This window comes from Bidens hawaiensis, unplaced genomic scaffold, assembly GCF_021521415.1.
Source record: "Bidens hawaiensis isolate Kalapana, Puna unplaced genomic scaffold, B.hawaiensis_p1.1 tig00036540_1, whole genome shotgun sequence".
Classification (NCBI taxonomy): Eukaryota; Viridiplantae; Streptophyta; class Magnoliopsida; order Asterales; family Asteraceae; genus Bidens; species Bidens hawaiensis.
In genome coordinates, this window is record NW_027496386.1 from 36513 (window position 1) to 55434 (window position 18922).

The following is an 18922-nucleotide window of genomic DNA, read 5'->3' on the forward strand; positions in this document are numbered from 1 at the left end:
AGGCTTTACTGTCCTCTGTTAATTTTTTAAACAAAATGATGACTTTACCCTTTTGAAAAACTCAATCGTTTTAGGAGTTACCAAATATATAAAGATTACTTAATTCCAAGAACTAAAAAATAAAAAACAAATAACAAACTTTATGGACTAAAAGAATGAGTTTCAAAAAGGGTAAAATTGTCATTTGTTGGGTTATTAAACCTGTTGTAAACATTCTTGCCTTGGTTAGGAGTTTATGTTAGAGTGCATTTTTACCTAAAAGTGTTGCAAACCTAATCATTTTTTACTCACACTTTTGAGATATTCTTTTTAGTTACTGCATTTTTTAACTTAATTTGGATACAAATGATGGATACCGCAAGTCAAAGCAGAAAAGTGCTTATTGTTTGTTGTTAAGTTGTCCTTAATGTGGCATTGGTGATCTGCTTATTTTGTGTACACAAGTAGTTACTTATTCACGACCCATTTAGATCTTTATGGATGTATTAACTGTGACTTGTGGTGCTTTTTTGCTTAGCTTAAAACATAACTTGTACTAAATAAACAAAGCAATAACATAGCCTACTTGATGGTTCTAATCATGTTTGTGGGTAAAATTGATGAGTTTAATCCTAATAGTCATGCAGTCAAAGTCAAGTCAGCCAAAGTTACTTAAAACAATCAATATTTGATGTCACTGTAAATCGTAAGCGGGCCAATACATGTCTGTTGATACAAGTGTGTTTCGGTCAGAAGTTTAGGATGTAACTTGCTGCTGTATTTTGCTTTTTGGGTTAATGGTATCTTAAGCCTAATCCAGTTTTTTTATCCTAAGTCTTACTGCTTATGTGTGTTTAATTGTTTATATGAAAAAAAAAATCAAGCATTGCCTGTTTTAAACTGTTTTTAGAAACATTATCTAACCTGCAGTTAGTTTTTTTTTTATTTTTGGGTCAAATATATATTTGTATTACTTTTAAGCTGTTTTATACGCACATCAAATTCAACTTTTGTAAATTTAGTGGTCCAAGTTGCAGACTTGGGAACTTATTCTTTCTGAGAATGAATCTGGGAGTAGCATCATGTGTAATGTCACTATTTTACAAATACTTATATGAATCGTAGATTATATGAGTGTGTGTATATATAGGATTGATTTCTTTTGAGAACCGCTTTGAGTTTTAAGAACTCGAAAGAACTCAACGTAACAATGTTTTTTAATTTTTTTTACACGTGTGTAATACGTAAGTGTAAGTAATGTATAAAAAATTACAATATTTTTTTACTCACCGAATCGACTTATTACACATGTGTAACTAACATTTAAACTTGTGTAATCATAACAAATACTTATTCTCTCTCAATATTCATTTTTTAATTACATTTAATCTCAGCCACATATTTCATATCATTTAATTAAACTTGTGGTCCAAAATTTAGTTCTCAAAGTTCTTACAACTCATCAAGTTCTCAAAATATTCCTTCCCTGTATATATATATTCATTTTGGACAATAAATCCAGCAACTTGTCTAATTATTTTGACCTTGTGCTATTACTCTATTAGGGAAAAGTCAAACTTACACAATGTGAATCCCTGACTATGGCCTGTGCTCAGGTACGCATCTAACACCTTCGTCGTGTTTTTTTTTTATAGATGATGAATTTGTTGATTATGGTTATGAAACAATATAGTTACCAACAGGCAATTGGGTGTTTTAGTGTTTTAAGGCATTGTCTAATATGAAGTGAAGTTGTGAATATGAAACATTCTTTTCTTATTTAATTGATTAGTCTTCTATAACGAGAAGAGTTCAAGAAACTGCTAATTTACAAGTTGGAATATGATATTCATTGAATTGTAAATAGATTATATTGGGAAATGGTGGTGTAGACTTGGAGTGAACTGCCTTTATCCTTACATGTAATAACTAATAACTTAAAAAAAAAAAAAACCCTTTTTGCTACTTCTTGTTGCACTCCAACTGGAGCCAGCAACAAATCTATAGTCTGAACAAATCACTGAATAAATGCAGTCCAACTATAATATAAAACTACTGGATTGGAAAAAAGAGTTTTTATAATTATATAAGAAATGTAATGAAACCGTCCTGGAATTGAGATATCATTGAAAAGAGAGATCTCAAATATTGTATTGTTCTAGATTCATAGCGTTCATGAGTTAAGCAAATAAACAATTAGAACAGATTTTATGTCACGTATAATTAAATGAAATTTAGTGGTTACAATATATGATAATCCTGTCTACCTCATAATATTACAATCTGCTCGAAAATAATATGATCCCAAAGGCTAAACAAAAGTCTCAACAATAATACATCAAACTCCAATGTCCAATCATAAGAAAAAATCAACCGTAATTAGAGTCACCTTCTCATCATCAACTCTAAACACGAAATCATTCTCTAATGGTGTCAAAAATTCAAATCCAAACTGAAAATCCATCTACTATTCACTTTCTTCACCACCGGTGATGAAGGTGGCGAAGACTGGTCATTAGTGGTACTCACAGCGGCCCTATGCCGCCTCATATGTCCACCCAATGCTTGTGTGATTTGGTCATCAGTGGTACTCACAGGCAGCGGCCCTATAGCAAACTCAAGCCCACAAATCGAGCACTTGATGATTTCCCATGTGGTCACATTCAACCAACCTATGTTTTTTACTTTTTTTTACTAGCTCTATGGCCTCTGAGTGCTTTGGAAAGACGAGAACTGACGGTTACACGTCTTGCACTCAAGAATTCACATCATAAGCTGATTCAGTGCCCCTGAGAAAGTAGTAGTGCTGATTCAGTGCCTCGTGAAAGTACATATAAATTGTTTTAAATATTTTGATATAAATTGTATTTGATTATCTTTTTATTTAATTAAATTTCTTTTGTCTGGTAGCAGGCTTGGGTTCTCCAGTGGAGAGTCAACTTCGAATCTCACTTGTGTCATTTTTGGGTGGATATTGACAATGAATTATCTGAGCTACACCTTGTACAAAGGTTGTCAATTCAAACCCGAGCCAACTCGGGTTTTCGCCCCCACCGTGTGTTACGCTAGAGAGTTTTACTCTTGTGATGGCACAATGACTGTCAAGTGGCAATCGGCGGTATGGTTTCCTGGGGGAACGCTCAAGCCAAACTCTGAAACCAGCGTAGGCCCGGTTAAGAAAACATAGTCTACAATAGTGAGACATCAGGGCTCTCCAAATTTAAAGAGTACGGTAACCTAAATATAAAAAAGTTGTCGTTCTAAAAAAATGTTTTAAGTAAATTGCGCTACCAATAAAAAGTTGTGATTTACATTTCTTTTATGTTCATGTGATTTAAACAATCAAACCAATAAAAAGTCACTCTTATTTACGTTTGATTAAGCCTATTAAAAAATTATGTTAAATTAATGGTTACTGGTTGATTGAGAAAATCGGTCTCAACTGATGAAATGTCTGTCAGTCTTAACTAACGAATTTAATAAATAAAGATCCCACCTTTTATCATATTTGCTCCCAGCTAGGGGTATTCAAAATCGAATATCCGGGCCTTTCGGATAGTGAATTTCACTGTCCGAATCCGTATCCGAAATCTCGGATATCCGTTCAGATATCTGAAAATCTAGAAAAAAAAAAATTAAATGTTAACATTAACAATTTAAGAATATGTGATAAAAGCTTTGACAAATCTGTAAATGTAACTTAACAAATTCTTGAGACAAACTTGTAATTACATATCTAACAAAATGTAACTAACGAACTTACATCAAATAAAAATATGAAATAGGAGAGTCGACTCGACGAGGGCTATGGTGATGATTGACGACGGTTTGGGTTGCGGTGTTTGATGTTGAGACAATGACTGGAGCAGCCTAGAGGTGGTGACGGACTAACGTCTAACGGTGAGTCGACTAACAGAATTTTAACGTCATTAGTTACATGTCTTCGAAAAAACGTGTTTGGCCGGAAAACTCACATTTTTTTCCGGGAAACTTAACATTTCGTCCCAAACATCTTTGTAACCTTGGATCGGACCTTTAGGAACTTTTTTCTAGTAAAATGTCTAATTATTAAGATCGTTGGAACTCTATAACCATCGTAAGAATCAATTGATAGTGCTCAGGTGGTGTTGGTTGGTGGTGGTGACGGTGCTCAGGTAGTGTTTAAGTTAAGTTTTCTGACAAAAAAAAATGTGACTTTTCCGGCCAAAAGTGTTTTTCTGGCGACCTGTAAGGGCGTTAGGATTTTGTTAGTCACGGACCGTTGAGAACAAGTATGTTAAAAATTAAGACTAACAGCAACCAAAAAATAACAGCTGAGATTAATAATGTATCAAATTTTAACATGCTCAAGTAGAGGTGGCAATGGGAGTGGGTTGGGTTGGATTTGGGTGATGGGTCAGGATGGGTATGGGTTAGAATGGATATGGGGTCAGGATGAATTTTTAAAATAGAGGGTTAGGATGGATATGGGTCAAGATGGGTAAAAGTAAAACTATCTCATTTTGACCCAAATGAAAGTTGACATACAAAGGATTTTAAAAACTCCTCAAAAAAATATTAAAAAAAACTATTAAAAAATAATAACTTAAAATATAAATAAAAAACGCAAAATGTAAAATAACTAAAATATTTCCCCCATCATCCTCGTTCATAAAAAAATAAAAATAAAATAAAAAATAAAACGTTTTGTACCGGTTCAGGTTCGAGTTTTTCGGGGGGTTTTTCGGTTTGGTTTGTTTTTTTTTTTTCATTTCGGTCGGTTCGGTTATGCTCGGTTTCAATGATTTCGGTTTCAATTTATCGGTTTTTCGGTTTCAGTGTTGTTTTGTTTTAAACAGTTTTTTCGGTCTCATTTCGTTTTTTTTTTTCGTTTCGATTCATTTGTTTTATTTTGGTCGGCTACGTTTCAGTTTTTTTGTTTCGTTTTGGTTGTATTTCACTTTTTTTTGTTTCGTTTTGGTCAGTTTTTCGGTTTCATATTGGTTTTTTTGTATCCTTTTGGTCGTTTTTCTATTTCGGTTTAATTTTATTTCAGTTTTTTTGTTTCGTTTGGTCGGTTCGGAGTTTTTGATTCGTTTTGGTCCGGTTTTTAAATTGCATTTAGTTTTTTTTATGTTTCCTTTTGGTCAGTTTTTGAGTTTCAATTCGGTTTTTTGTTTCGTTTCGGTCGTTTTTCTATTTTGGTTCAGTTTCGTTTCGGTTTTTTTGTTTCGCTTTGGTCGGTTCAGTGTTTTTGTTTTGTTTTGGTCAGGTTTCAATTGCATTTCGTTTTTTTTGTTTCGTTTTGGTCATTTTTCAGTTTCGTTTTGGTTTTTTTGTTTTGTTCTGGTCGATTCGGTGTTTTTGTTTCGTGTTGGTCGGTTTGGTGTTTTTGTTTTGTTTTGGTCCGCTTTTCAGTTGCAATTCACTTTTTTTTGTTTCGTTTTGGTCAACTTTTCGGTTTCATATCGGTTTTTTTGTTTCGTTTTGGTCGTTTTTCTATTTCGATTCAGTTTTGTTTCGGTTTGGTCGATTCGGTGTTTTTGTTTAGTTTTGGTTAGCTTTTCGGTTGCATTTCGCTTTTTTGTTTCGATTTTGTCAGTTTTTTTATTTCATTTCGTTTTGGTCGTTTTTCTATTTCGGTTCAGTTTCGTTTTTGTTTCGTTTTAGTCAGTTCGGGGTTTTTGTTTCGTTTTGATCTGTTTTTTGGGTTTCAGATGAGTTTTATTACACACATGATAGTTTGGTATTTTGAATTAGATAAATTTTGGATAACTTGGATATTTTGTTTTGACCCATTTTAACCTATAAATGAAACTCACTTGTATATTTCCAACCCATCCTGACCCACTTGAAGAATTTTTATGATCCATCCTAACTCATTTTACTTTTAAAATTTATCTATCTTGACCCAAAACAATCCATTTGGGTTGGGTTTGCCACCCTTATGCTCAAGTTTCTCGTAATTTTTTTTTCATTTTTTAATCCCAACTCTTTAGTTCAAAACCAAATGGAAAGTATAAATAGACCATTCAGGCCCGTAGCATATGTAAAGTGAGGCCCATTTAAAAGAAATTATTTTAAATGTTTTCTAGTTAGCTGCTTTTAAATATTTGGGCCAAGTTTAAGAATGTTCTAAGGCGGGATTAGCGGTAATTTGAGAATGTGGAGTATGAACCATAAATTGTATGTGTGGTTCCAGTTGGAGGGCATCACAAGGTAAACGTAAATATAATAATTTTAAGATTAAAATCAATCTATTCTTTTTACATGAGATGTTTGAAAGTTTATACTTTATCTATTCCTTCATGAGAATTAAGGCACATTGTTAACAATCATACAGTTCATGAGAATCAATATTATTTGTTTTGTCTTTACCATCTCGATCGATTGATCGACTTTACAGTATGATTCTCGTCCTAGATACTCTCAACACTCTCAACACGCTTAATTTTGGAACTTTTTTATTATATTAAGAAGGCAACGCGGACAAATTAAATCAACATTCAAATTATCATAAACCTCAAGTAGCGTTGTCTTGATCAAGAAAATGTTACAGAAACTCAAGAAACTGTATGTAATTTTAATTTTTTAATATAATAATATTCTTTTAAGTTATAAATAGATATATTGGGAAATGGTATTGTAGTAAACTGCCCTTATCCTTACATTTAAGGAGTAATCGTACCCGCGCGTTGCGGCGGGCCGAGTTTGTACCATATGCCTTGCTAAGTTAGAAGGTTGTGTTTTACATATGAAGCTTCATTGGTATAAAAGATAAAGCTTAATAAAGATTAAATAAGCTTTTGCTACAGAAAAAGAATGAACAATCATGAATTTTTGAAATGAAACAGTTACAACTGGAATGTTTGTAAAACATTGGTGACACAGTGCAAAAGCAATAAAATTTTATTAGACTGAACTATGCAATCATGTAATATTGTACAGAAAAAGCTAACGACGACTTTGACCTATTGCAAAAGTCAAAACAAATTTCATTAAGACTCGTCCTCCTGATATTAACAACTAATAACATATTAGAAAACACAAATAATCGTAAACCAACCCATACATTCATGTTAAGCCATGTATTTATTTCTGTATAATATAGGTTACTGATTCAAACTAAAATTATATGTATATTAGACCAAAACTAAAAGAAAATACATTACCGATTCAAGTGGCTTTTAACCCTTGGATGCAGTTCTATAACCATCACCAATGCATAGGGAACGGATGCTCTCTATTCCCTCCTTTTGACATGTGGCGCTCTCACTCCCCTTCCCACTCATAAAACCCATCCGAGCTCAACCTAATAGAAAGATGTTCACTTTAAGGATCTCCCCTCTAGCCCAGCCCTTCGAAAGGGCGGCTCCATGTCACTCCATGAACTGAAGAACCGGAATGTTTGCTTGCACCTGCAATATTCTAATCAAACACATGTTAAGTCATTGGCTAAGACCATGCTGGAATTTATATGGGCCACCAGTTAGTTAGTAAGAAACAACCACTAATCAAATCATTTTCAAACTACATATTGGTTAAACCAGGGACTCCTTTTGAAGTGATTCAAGAAGAAATATTTTATTATAAAGCAGAAAACCTTCACATGTGTTCCTTTAGAAGTTCTGTTTGTTGCTTGACCTGTTGTTTTATCTGCTTCTTTGCTCACCACTTGAACACCAAAAATAATATATTATTGATGGTGTTACGCCATATTCAATGAATAAAACCTACATTAAAATCACTTACTCCATTGTTGCCTGATTTCCTGGTTGTAGTGATAGTGTAGTATGTCCCTAAACATTAGCCTAAAATCCAAATCAGCCCGTTAATGAGTAAATATTGGAAAACGTCAATGATAAAGATCAAATGAGAATTTACCTGCTGAAAATGTCACGAATGTTTTTCTGAACTTGGCAAAGAAGAAGGATAATTTCATGTACCTGGTGCAAATATGGAAAGTAAAAAATAAACAAAGCTGAAGTTCTTTAATTTGTTTCACACATAAGAAAATTCACATATATCTTCAACTAACTCTATAGGTACATTCATGTTCATATTTGATGCATAAAATAAAGAAAACATCAAATGGGGAAAATTAACAAAGGAATGTACATACTAAAATTCAAAAGGGGAAAACAAATAATACTGAAACCCTCCCTAAACATGGGTATATCGAATAAATAAAGAAAAATGTTTTTAGTAATTAGCAAGCCGTGAGTATAGTCGAACCCACCTAAAAATCATTTAAGGAACAGGGATTAAAAGCTACAATTACGCCATAAAGATACCTTAGAAGATGCTGATGACGTAATCAGAAGACAATAGGAATGATTTTGATGTCCGGAATAGTGTGGCGAGCCTTAGAAATTCCACAATTTATTTATACAAATGTAATTGATAAACCCAAAATGTAGACATTGATAAGCATCCGTATTATAAATAACCTGAACCAACATAAAACCCTTAATTTCAATCAAAACCCACAATCTTAAAAGCAAGAATCTGTACCTAAAGAACATTAGCTTGTTTGAAAGGATGAGCCAATTTATATGATCAACATCATCATAACTCCAATCTCTTCTTTGCTGCGGCTTTACCAACCGATACAATAATAATAAAATACACGAAAAAGTATGAATCAAAACAACCGTAGATCTTAAGTTTAGAGAAAATGGAAGAAGAGAAGTGGTGTGTGGATATCTCTTTGACTGCAAAATAAGTACACACGTGTTAAAACCTGGCTGCAAAATAAGCACATTCATCAAATAAAAACCACGTGTAGCACCCAAAACACAAACTTTTGGTTACAAACAACTATAGCCTAAGTCTCCTGACATTGTATGTTTATAAATAACAATAAAAAATGAATTAGGTATTTAACTTTTATAAAAACACTTTCCTTTTTTTCTACTTTTTGTTGCACTCCAACTGGAACCCAGCAACAAAATCTAGAGTCTGAACAAAAATCATGAATAACTGCAGTCCAACTATAAAACTGCAGTCTAATGAAACTGTTGCTTGACTTAAGATCGATGTATATTATTGAAAGAGAAAGATCTCAAATATTGTTTTGTTCTAAGTTCATAGCATTCATGAGTTAAGCATATAAATGATTAGAACAGATTTTATGTCACGTATAATCAAATAAAATTTAGTGGTTACAATATAGAAAATCTTGTCTACCTCATAATATTACAATCTGCTCTAAAATAGTATAATCCCAAAGGAAAAAAATATGAAAAAAAAAGTCTCAACAATAATACATCAAACTCCAATCATAAGAAAAAGTCAACCGTGATTGGAGTCACCTTCTCATCATCAACTCTAAACTCGAAATCATTCTCTAACGGTGTCAAGTTCAAATCCAAACTGAAAATCCGTCTACTATTCACTTTCTTCACCACCGGTGATGAAGGTGGCAGAGACTGGTCATCGGTGGTACTCATAGTGGCCCTATGTCGCCTCATGTGTCCGCCCAACGCTTGTCCTATAGCAAACTCAAGCCCACAAATCGAGCACTTGTGTGATTTGGGCTTAGATGGCGAGACAATCTCGTCATGATGACTTCCCGTGTGGTCACCATCAACCAGCCTAGGCTTTTTATGACTAGCTCTATGGCCTCCGAGTGCTTGGAAAGACGAGAACTGACGGTTACACGTCCTGCACTCAAAAACTCGGGTAACTGAATCAGCACCATAAGCTGATTCAGTGCCTTGTGAAAGCAGTAGTGCCGATTCAGTGCCACGTGAAAGTAGCATCAAGTAATTCGCCATGTTAGTTATCGTCGTGTCGTATGAGTCTTCTCTAGATCTCTTCATAGGTATACACACCATCTTGTAAATGTAATGTACTAATGTCTAGTTTGGTTTAATGTTGTGGCTTGTCGAGTTGTGGGGTGGGGGTGTATTTATAGGTAACAAAATAGTGCTGACTTAGCTTAGTTTGACCAAAGTGTGTGAAAGACGAAAATGACCTTTTCTGCTTGTGGGCCACGGCAATTGCTAGAGATTTTGAATTGTGAAGACATCTAAGTGGGTGGGTTTGGTAGAAAATAATAAAAAGTAAGGGGGTAAAGTGAAACAAGTTGAGAAAAATGGTGTGAAAATGAAAATAGTAGGTAGCTGCTATGAACCATGTAAGCCTGACCAAGTACGTTGTGAGTAAAAGGTTCCAAGAATGTTCAAATGGTTCTGGAAAGCTTCAACTTATTGTGTCGGTTATGACATAAATAGCTAGCTTATCATGACTTGCACCCAAAAAGGAAACAAAAAGAATTTGATATTTGGATTCTAATTTATAATTATATCATTATATTAATATTTAGAATTTTGGGAGAACACTTTCTAGATTGTTGTTTGTTTTGTAATCAACTGTTGGGTTGTGACGCTGTTTCAATATAAATCATATTCCAAAGTTTTTATAATGTGTTAAACATTAATTTTCTGCGACGTATAAGTTATTGATGTCAATCGAGTCATACGCCCATTCCCATGAACACAAGCAAAGGATTAGGAAAGCTCGCTCGGCTCGATTTTATATGTGTATAGTTGAAGTTAAACTTTTTACCGTTATTTATAATGTATTCATAAGCCATATGTTATATGAGTAATTAGTTAATTACTTAAATAACCATTCAACTATCATGAGTCAAACAATTAGCTGTAAAATGATTAAACTATTTAATAAAAAAATAGATGAGATTATCACCAGAGAGTAAGGGATATAGAATAAAATATTAAGCCATAATATGTAAAAATATTTCTGTTTAGACTAAAAAAATTAAACATGCTTTTAAAAATCAAAAACCTAAAATCTAGTTTAGTCTATAAAAAAGACAAATGAGTAAAACATCTATCTATTTGTGAACAAATTCAAAATAACTTGACCTGTTTCAGGTCAACTTAATCTCCTTTTATAATATTTCTAATAAAATTAGGATTTTTTTAATAGTATAAACTCATTTTAACCAAAAATAAAAATGTGTAATTATATTAACTAAACAAAGAACCGGTTAAAGATGAGATTTCGAATTCACATAATCCTGAATTCAATAACACATTATCGGTTAAAGACGAGAAAAAATGGTATAAATTCGTTTTTTAAATAATATCTTTAAATTTTCAAATTAAAATCTGATCAATAACATGTCAACTTAATTCTCAAATTTTTGACTCCTTCAAATATTCCATAATTTTAGCGAAATATTATTCAAAATTTAACAACCAATTTTCCTTATTTACTTTAAAAAAAAAAAGATATTTTTTTTGTGTGTAATTTTTTCATAATAACTTTTTACACACGGTTTGTTTTAAAAGAAAATCAGTACCAGATCATCATCATGTCATTTTCAGAATACCAATATAGTAGTTAAAAAAATAATATAAAAAAAGGTGTAAATACTCAAATGCCCAACATTTTTTATACTTAGCACCCTAAATAGGAAGATTAAGATAAGAACACAAAAACAACAAACTTTAATCTTTTATTAACATATAATTTTTATTAACTTTTTGGTATCAATTCTGTTTGGGTCAACTCTGTTTGGGTCGGTTTTATTAAAATATACTTTTTTTTTCATATTATAAACTCTTTTTACCAAAACTAAAGATGTGTAATTATATTAATTAACGAATTTGGGATTTTTTTTTTCATATTACAAACTCAATTTAACCAAAAATAAAAATGTGTAATTAAATTAATTAATGAAAAAATCGGTTAAAGACGAGAATTCGAATTCACATAATCTTAAATTCGATAACACATAATCGGTTAAAGACTAGAAATAGATGGTATAAATTCGTTTTTTAAAATAATATCTTTAAATTTTTAAATTCATTTCTGTATATAACATTTCAACTTAACCCCAAATTTTTGACATGGAAAGCTTTCCATAATTTTAGCGGAATATTATTAGGAGGAATATGTCAACCGATTTTCCTTATTTATGTTTTAAATTTTCAATGAAGATGAAGATTTTTAGGAAACAAATACAAATTAATTTTAAAAGCTATATCACAGAAAATCAACTTTAACAAATCACACTATTTCTGGTTTCAATATCTTTAATTTTAATAAATTCGTTATATTGACATAATGTATATCGGTTTTTTTATATGCTATGTTTATTATAAAATGTATTTTAGGTTACGTTTAAAATGTTGTAACCTGAACTTAATATTGACTTTTTTTAATAAATTCTTAATTTAACATATAACAGTATTTCCGGTTTTTTTAGATTTCAAATAAAATTGGGAGTTTTTTTTTCCTTATTCCAAATATAACTTTACCTAAAATAAATTGTAGATAACTATGGAAGCAAGATAAATAAGGATTATTAGTTTATGTCTACTTTTTTTTTTTCAAAATTTCCCGAATTTTGAGTCTTCTAAAATTATCCCATTATTTTAGGGGAATAATTATATAAAGTTTTAAAAATAACATTCCATATTTACTTTTCTCAACACTATATATATCACATAAGCTTATTTCATCTACTGTCTCACACACTCACAAAAACCAACTTCAGAAGAACTATGACAAACAACAGGTTAGTATGTTTTTTTTTCATATTATTTTTATTTTCATTTCTTATTTATTACTTTCAAATATTTCATATGCTTATATGATTGTTAATTTCAATACAGATCGGTCGGTGACAAGAGCATCATTATGCTGAATCAATTTCCCTCATCAAAGGGCTGTATGGAAGACTCAACAATTAAAGTGCGTGTGATTCGACTTTGGGAAAATCATATTCTTGATAAACCCGAGCAACTAATCTCAATGGACATGGTCTTAATTGATGAAGAGGTATGTTATGTTATGTGTTTACATATATATGTCTTAGTTTCATTATATTTTCATTTATATTGCCTTTATAAATTGATATTAATTCATTTTATATGCTAGGAAAACATGGCCCATGGGAGTATATTAAAAAGATATATATACAAGTTTGAGAGATATTTAGCTGAAAAGACATGTTACATCATAAAGAATGTTTCGGTTGGTGACTACAGTACTAAATACAAGTATGTGGACAATGACAAAAAGGTCAATCTCTTCCTCAAATCAACTGTTACACCTTGTGAAGATTTTGGTGGTGATTTACACGGATTCAAGTTTCAAAGCATTGATGATCTTATTGACATGGTTACTAAACCGAACACCATTGTTGGTAAGTATTATGTAACTCAAAAAAAATATATACATTTCAATGATTTATTATTATTATTATTATTATTATTATTATTATTATGTGTACATGTTATTTCATTTTAGTTATTTCATTGTTTATCTTTTAGATACTTCATTTGATAAAAAAAATGTGTACTATTAATAGGTAAACAACCACTACTATTTAATTGCATCATAGGTAACAGAAATGAAGGAACGTACTCAGTTTATACAAATATGATAATATGGTATATATTACTTTTTTAGTCACTTAAATAAACAAGGCAATTAGATTTTTTTTTTTAAATAACTCAACAGTTTTTACTCTAACTTAATATTAATGTAACATGTTTTCTTTATAGTAATAATGAAAATAGTAGTGGTTGTGAAAATCTGGTGCATATTTATATTAATGCAAATCTGGGTTACAAGTTTTCATTATGGTCCTTTTTAGCATTAGTATATTTAATACTTATAACACAAGAATAATTTTTCGCAATGTTGTTGAGAACGGACCGGCCGGTCGAACCGGTTCGACCGGGATTCGGTCCATCAACCGGTCCGGTTCACACAGTTCGCTCGGCTGTCAGAGAACCGGCCGGTTCGAACCGGTTCAGCCGGTCGGACCGAAAAACCGGACCGGTTGAACCGGTTTTGTATGAAAAAAAATATTTTTTAATTTGAAAAATATTTTTTAAGCTTGACCCTTCATTTTTTGACCAAATTTGTTCGGCCGGTCCGACCGATTCGACCGGTTGAACCGGTGAACCGGTAGGCCGTCCAGTTCGGTGTCCGGTTCAGTTATGAAAACATTGATTTTTCGATCAAAATCAAAGAAATAAAAATTATAAATCAAAACAGAAGATAATTCATGTACTATTTGTTTCGGTTACTTGATTTCAAACAGTAACAGAATTTGTGTAATATCTATTTGTTTTGGTCAATGAAATTTGTAAAATATTGCAACTGGTCAATCAATTTTAACTAATTCCTTACGGCTGTTTAATTTAAAAATAGGCCAAATGTGATTTCTAAAGCCATTCGGTTTTTACGGTTTTCAAAATGGGTTTAGTTTGGTTTCGATCTTTTCATTTTTACCATATGACAGTGAAAAAATGGGTTTAGTTTGTAATCGATCTTTTCATTTTTACCATATGACAATGAAAAAATGGGTTTAGTTTGGTTTCGATATTTTCATTTTTACCATATGAGCTTGAAAATTTTCGATCTTTTCATTTTACCCAAAATAATGTATCAGGGTCTATATTTACTTTTTAATTAACGATTAATTGATTATTACATATTTGGAACTATAACCTTTTGGCTACAACATTTGTTGATTTTTACCAAATACTTAATAGTTATTTAAAAAACTCAAGACCAAACCATCATTCTTTACCAGGCTCGGTTATTTCGGTTCGGTTACGACTGGATTTCGGGTTAATGGATCGGTTATTTATAACCGTCGTCACTTATTTCTAATCTAATTTTTGCAATATAGATGTGATTGGCGTTGTAGCTAAATATCAACCAATTGAAGACAATGTCAAATCTAATGGTGTTGAGACCAAGATGATGTATCTAACATTAAAGGGTTTAAGGTAACTTCATTTTTATTTCAACTTTTAATAAATGTTAAATTTTTATATGATTAAACTTGCTCACATTTTTTTAGAAACAACAAGGAATTACCTTTAACTCTATGGGGATCATACGCGGTTGACATGTCAAATTATATTTTGTCAAATCCTGATCAAGCTCCAGTAGTTGTGGTGTTACAATTTGGGTTATTCAGGATACGTGAAGGTTTGATACGTTGATTATTTCTTATTGATAATGTTAAACTTAGATACCTTTTCAAAAAATAATTTTTTATACTTCTTTATTATTTTTGTTTCTTTCAAGGGCGTCCCGCTATTTCAAATTCGCTTAATGTTAGTAACTGAAATCAATGAATCCAAGACCATGTTTTGTTTTCATTTATATTTACTACCCGTTGTTTTTTTGTTATTTAGTATAAAACTTATGCCACATTTTATATAATATTTATTTGTCGTTTATTAGGTATCTTGGTTCATTGCCTTCTGAACCTTCATCAAGTAGCCGTCTTTCTGCACAAACTATTCGTGTTCCGTTTTGCGAGGAGTTTCTTAACTCAATCGAGTTCTGTCAAATCATTGAACTCGAACAATTTTATAAGGTAACTAGATCTGTTCAAAACATTTTTAATACTTCATTACTAACATTTGTCTTTCTATGTTTTCTCATCCTAAACAGGTTATTATATGTGAAAAGATTCTTCCTATGTCGAAATATATGCAATGGTATTATGTGAGTTGCAAGGTTTGCACAAAGTTGGTCAGAGATAAAGTCAACAAAGAAGGTGAAATTGAGGGATCACATATTCTGAATCAGTTTTGTGGGAAGTATATTTGTAATCAAAAGTGCAACGGCGCTGTTGTTGAAGCTGTACCAAGGTTTTTAAATTTTGTCCTTAATTCTACTTTTTTAATAATATATCTATGGTACAACTACTTTTTGTTGTATCTTTACTAAAATAAATATTTGTCCATATATGTAGGTATCGTATTAATCTTTCTGTCCAAGATGCCACTAGGGTTGTCGATTTGAGTTTATGGGAGGGGCATGCTAACAAACTTCTTAAGATTAGTGCTTATGACTTGCTGCTTAAAGTCATAAATGTATGTTTTAAAAATATTTAAATATTTTTTTTATGTTTGTACTTTATACATATCAATTGTTATTAATAGTTAATTACTAACTTATATGTAGGGGCCTCCTGATTCGGACCTATTTTCTGAGGAACTGAAGAACCTAGAGAATAAATGGTTTGCTTTCAAGATTTCCGTTAATCAGTTTAACTTGAATAATCAAGGCTCTCAAATTAACATTTCCAAGATAACTGAAGATGCTTTTATATTAGCATTACTTCAAAAGAAAGTTAACTCTAACCAGGTACTAACCATCAGTTTCGTTCAACAAAATTTGTCTTGTGTTTTGGTTAATAATTGAATGGAATATGATTTACTTTTAATTATCTTTTCACCTTTTACAAATATTTAAAAGTGGATTAAATTGGAAATGAAATCCATTACTATAATTACCTAATGTAAATTCAAATGTAATTATTTATTTTAGGTTAGGAAATGAAATGCATTTTTTTGATAGCTCCTGCAATTGTGGCTTTTAACTTTAATTTACAAAATTATTGGTATTTTATTTTCATCAATATCTTAGTATGTTTCACATGCCATAATGGTATTTCCCTTACATATATTATTATTAGACCTAAACCTCTCCGAGGACATGGTTGAGGATAGGAATTCGTGGAGAAGTAGAATTAAAGTTAAGGATTTTTAGAGAGAATTGAATACCTTAGGGCTTAGACTTAACTTATTTAGGTCACATGCCATAATGGTATTTCCCTTACATATATTATTATTATTATTATAATTTTTATTAGCTTTTATATTGCTGTTAAACTGTGATCTTATTATTAATATTATTATAATTAGTAGTAGTTTTTATATAACTGTTAAACTTTGATTTCCTTTATTTTGCTTCATTCACATGTACTTAGAGCCGAGGGTCTCTCTGGAAGCCACCTCTCTATTCCTTTGGATAGAGGTACGGTGTGCCTACATCCCACCCTCCCCAGACCCTACTTATAGCTTTGCTGTCGGTGGGATTTTACTGGGCATGATTGATTGATTGATTGATTGATCTTAGTATGTTTCAATTGTTATTTTAAACTTTCCATGATCAAACATCGCTTTAAGATATAGATTTTTTTTTGTAAATTTCAATTCAATTGATATTCAAATATATCATTTTTTTTTAAAATTCGTTTGTTTAATTCATTCAATAGCATCAAGAATCCGACTCCACTGCTGTTGATGCGTCCGTTGACACGTTTAGTGTAAAGGTATGTCACTTTTCATTTTATTTTAGTTTCCTCTATTATACAAAAACAATCTAACTAATATACAAGTAAATATTTTTTACATCATCCATTTATATTTGTTAATAGATCTTTTTTGTATTTACTTAAATAGGATGTTATCTCGGTGACCGACGACAATCTAAAAGCAGTGGAAAAAAGCACAGCAAAGACCATCGCATCCAACAATGAGAAGACTTCCCCGACCTGCTCAACTCCAACTTTGAAAAGGAATCTTATTGATGTGTATGATGTGGATGATCCTCCGACTCAGTCTACAACCAAGTCTCATTTGGTGGCAACTGTTGGTGGTGAACAAAATGGCAAGCCCAAGCTCTTGATTCCCAAAATGGAAAAATGAGGAAAACCCTCATTTTACCATTTTTTATTTATCGTATCGTCTGTTTTGAATGCTTTAAATTTTTGGTACTTATCGACAGTTGGGTTTTTTTGGTTTATTCACGCACTATTTTAAATATAAAATTCTAATGGTTTATGTTTTAATTATTTCATGTTTTAATTGTTATGGTTTATGATTTTGTTATTTCTTTACAAAATTATTTGTATTTACATTAATCAACAAAAGTTTATATCACAAAATTGGTAAATAATAAATAGTATTATTATGTTTTCCCTTCTAAGAATTCTTTATTTTACATTAACTAGGAGTACTCTATTTGACTTTACATTAACCAACAAAAGTTTATATCACAAAATTTTTTTATCTAATTTTCACAAATAAAATACGAATATTTTTTTTGAATACTTACTATTGCAAATAACTTTTTTTTGTTTATGTTTTGTCTTTTGTAGTTGGAACTTCAAGAAGACATTTTCATGACATTACCAATGGTATTAATTCTATATTATATCCTACTAAGAATACTTTATCACTTTCAATAACTTATTTGTTAATTATGATCTATATTTAAACAACGCGAAGCCAATATCACTAACTTAAATCTTAATACAAAAAATATGAGCTATACTTAAAGTGTGATTTTTTTCCTTTAGCCGTCGAAAACACAAGAACACCTTTTCAAGACATTACCAATGGTTAGTAATTTACGTTACCGTTTATTATACACACTATTGGTTATCCATTTAACATATACTTTTTTCCATACAAATTCAAATATTTAGGAATTCTAAATATAATAAATCTAAACTTCTATTTTTTTGGCCTTTAGTTGTCATAAATGCAAGAAGACCTTTTGAAGACATTACAAATGGTTAGTAACTTTTCTTTTACGTAACAATTTATTATACTCACTGCTGAGTTTCAATGTACCATTTACTTTTTTCATGCAAATAAAAACATATAGGTAATATATTGGGTATTTCCAATGCTCAACATGCCCGAAAGGTTCAAAAGCTAAATTTAGACAACAAGAAACGAAAAGGTCTCTCACCGTCATCAGACATTCAACCAACAACTCTACGCCAGTCTCCTGCATATGTCAAACATATAAACAAGAGTAACATAATTACTCCCCTCAACTTCAATCATCACTTATAATCTCTAAAACTAAGTATTCCTTTCTTATTTATTCGCACTCTAGGGGTTCATATTGATGTTTCCGTCTCACAAGATAATCGTAGATAGAGGAAAACATTAATGGATATGAAAAGGGGTAGAAACATATCAACCACATCAAATATCCAGTCTTCAAGTACAAGTCCGTCTTCTCAAACTACAGATGAGTCAAATCAACAGCCTCAAGTATTTGATGTTGATATTTATTCCGGCGTGTCTAAAGGTTGGTAAAAAACTACTATTTACGTTGTTCCTTATATATTTTGTTTATTACATTATTTTAT

General features: G+C 31.2%; 1 protein-coding gene and 1 pseudogene across 1 annotated transcript; one reads left to right on the plus strand and one right to left on the minus strand.

Annotated features, from left to right (window-relative positions):
* Positions 1-9130: 9130 nt before the first annotated feature.
* LOC143588620 (zinc finger protein ZAT11 pseudogene) lies at positions 9131-10054 on the minus strand (annotated as a pseudogene).
* A 2443-nt stretch (positions 10055-12497) lies between these two features.
* Positions 12498-15086, plus strand: LOC143588626 (replication protein A 70 kDa DNA-binding subunit C-like). Its single transcript, XM_077069583.1, has 6 exons — positions 12498-12511; positions 12609-12774; positions 12874-13141; positions 14642-14741; positions 14816-14946; positions 15046-15086. Exons 1-6 carry the CDS (start codon positions 12498-12500, stop codon positions 15084-15086), a joined length of 720 nt encoding a protein of 239 aa, XP_076925698.1.
* The last annotated feature ends 3836 nt before the right edge of the window (positions 15087-18922 follow it).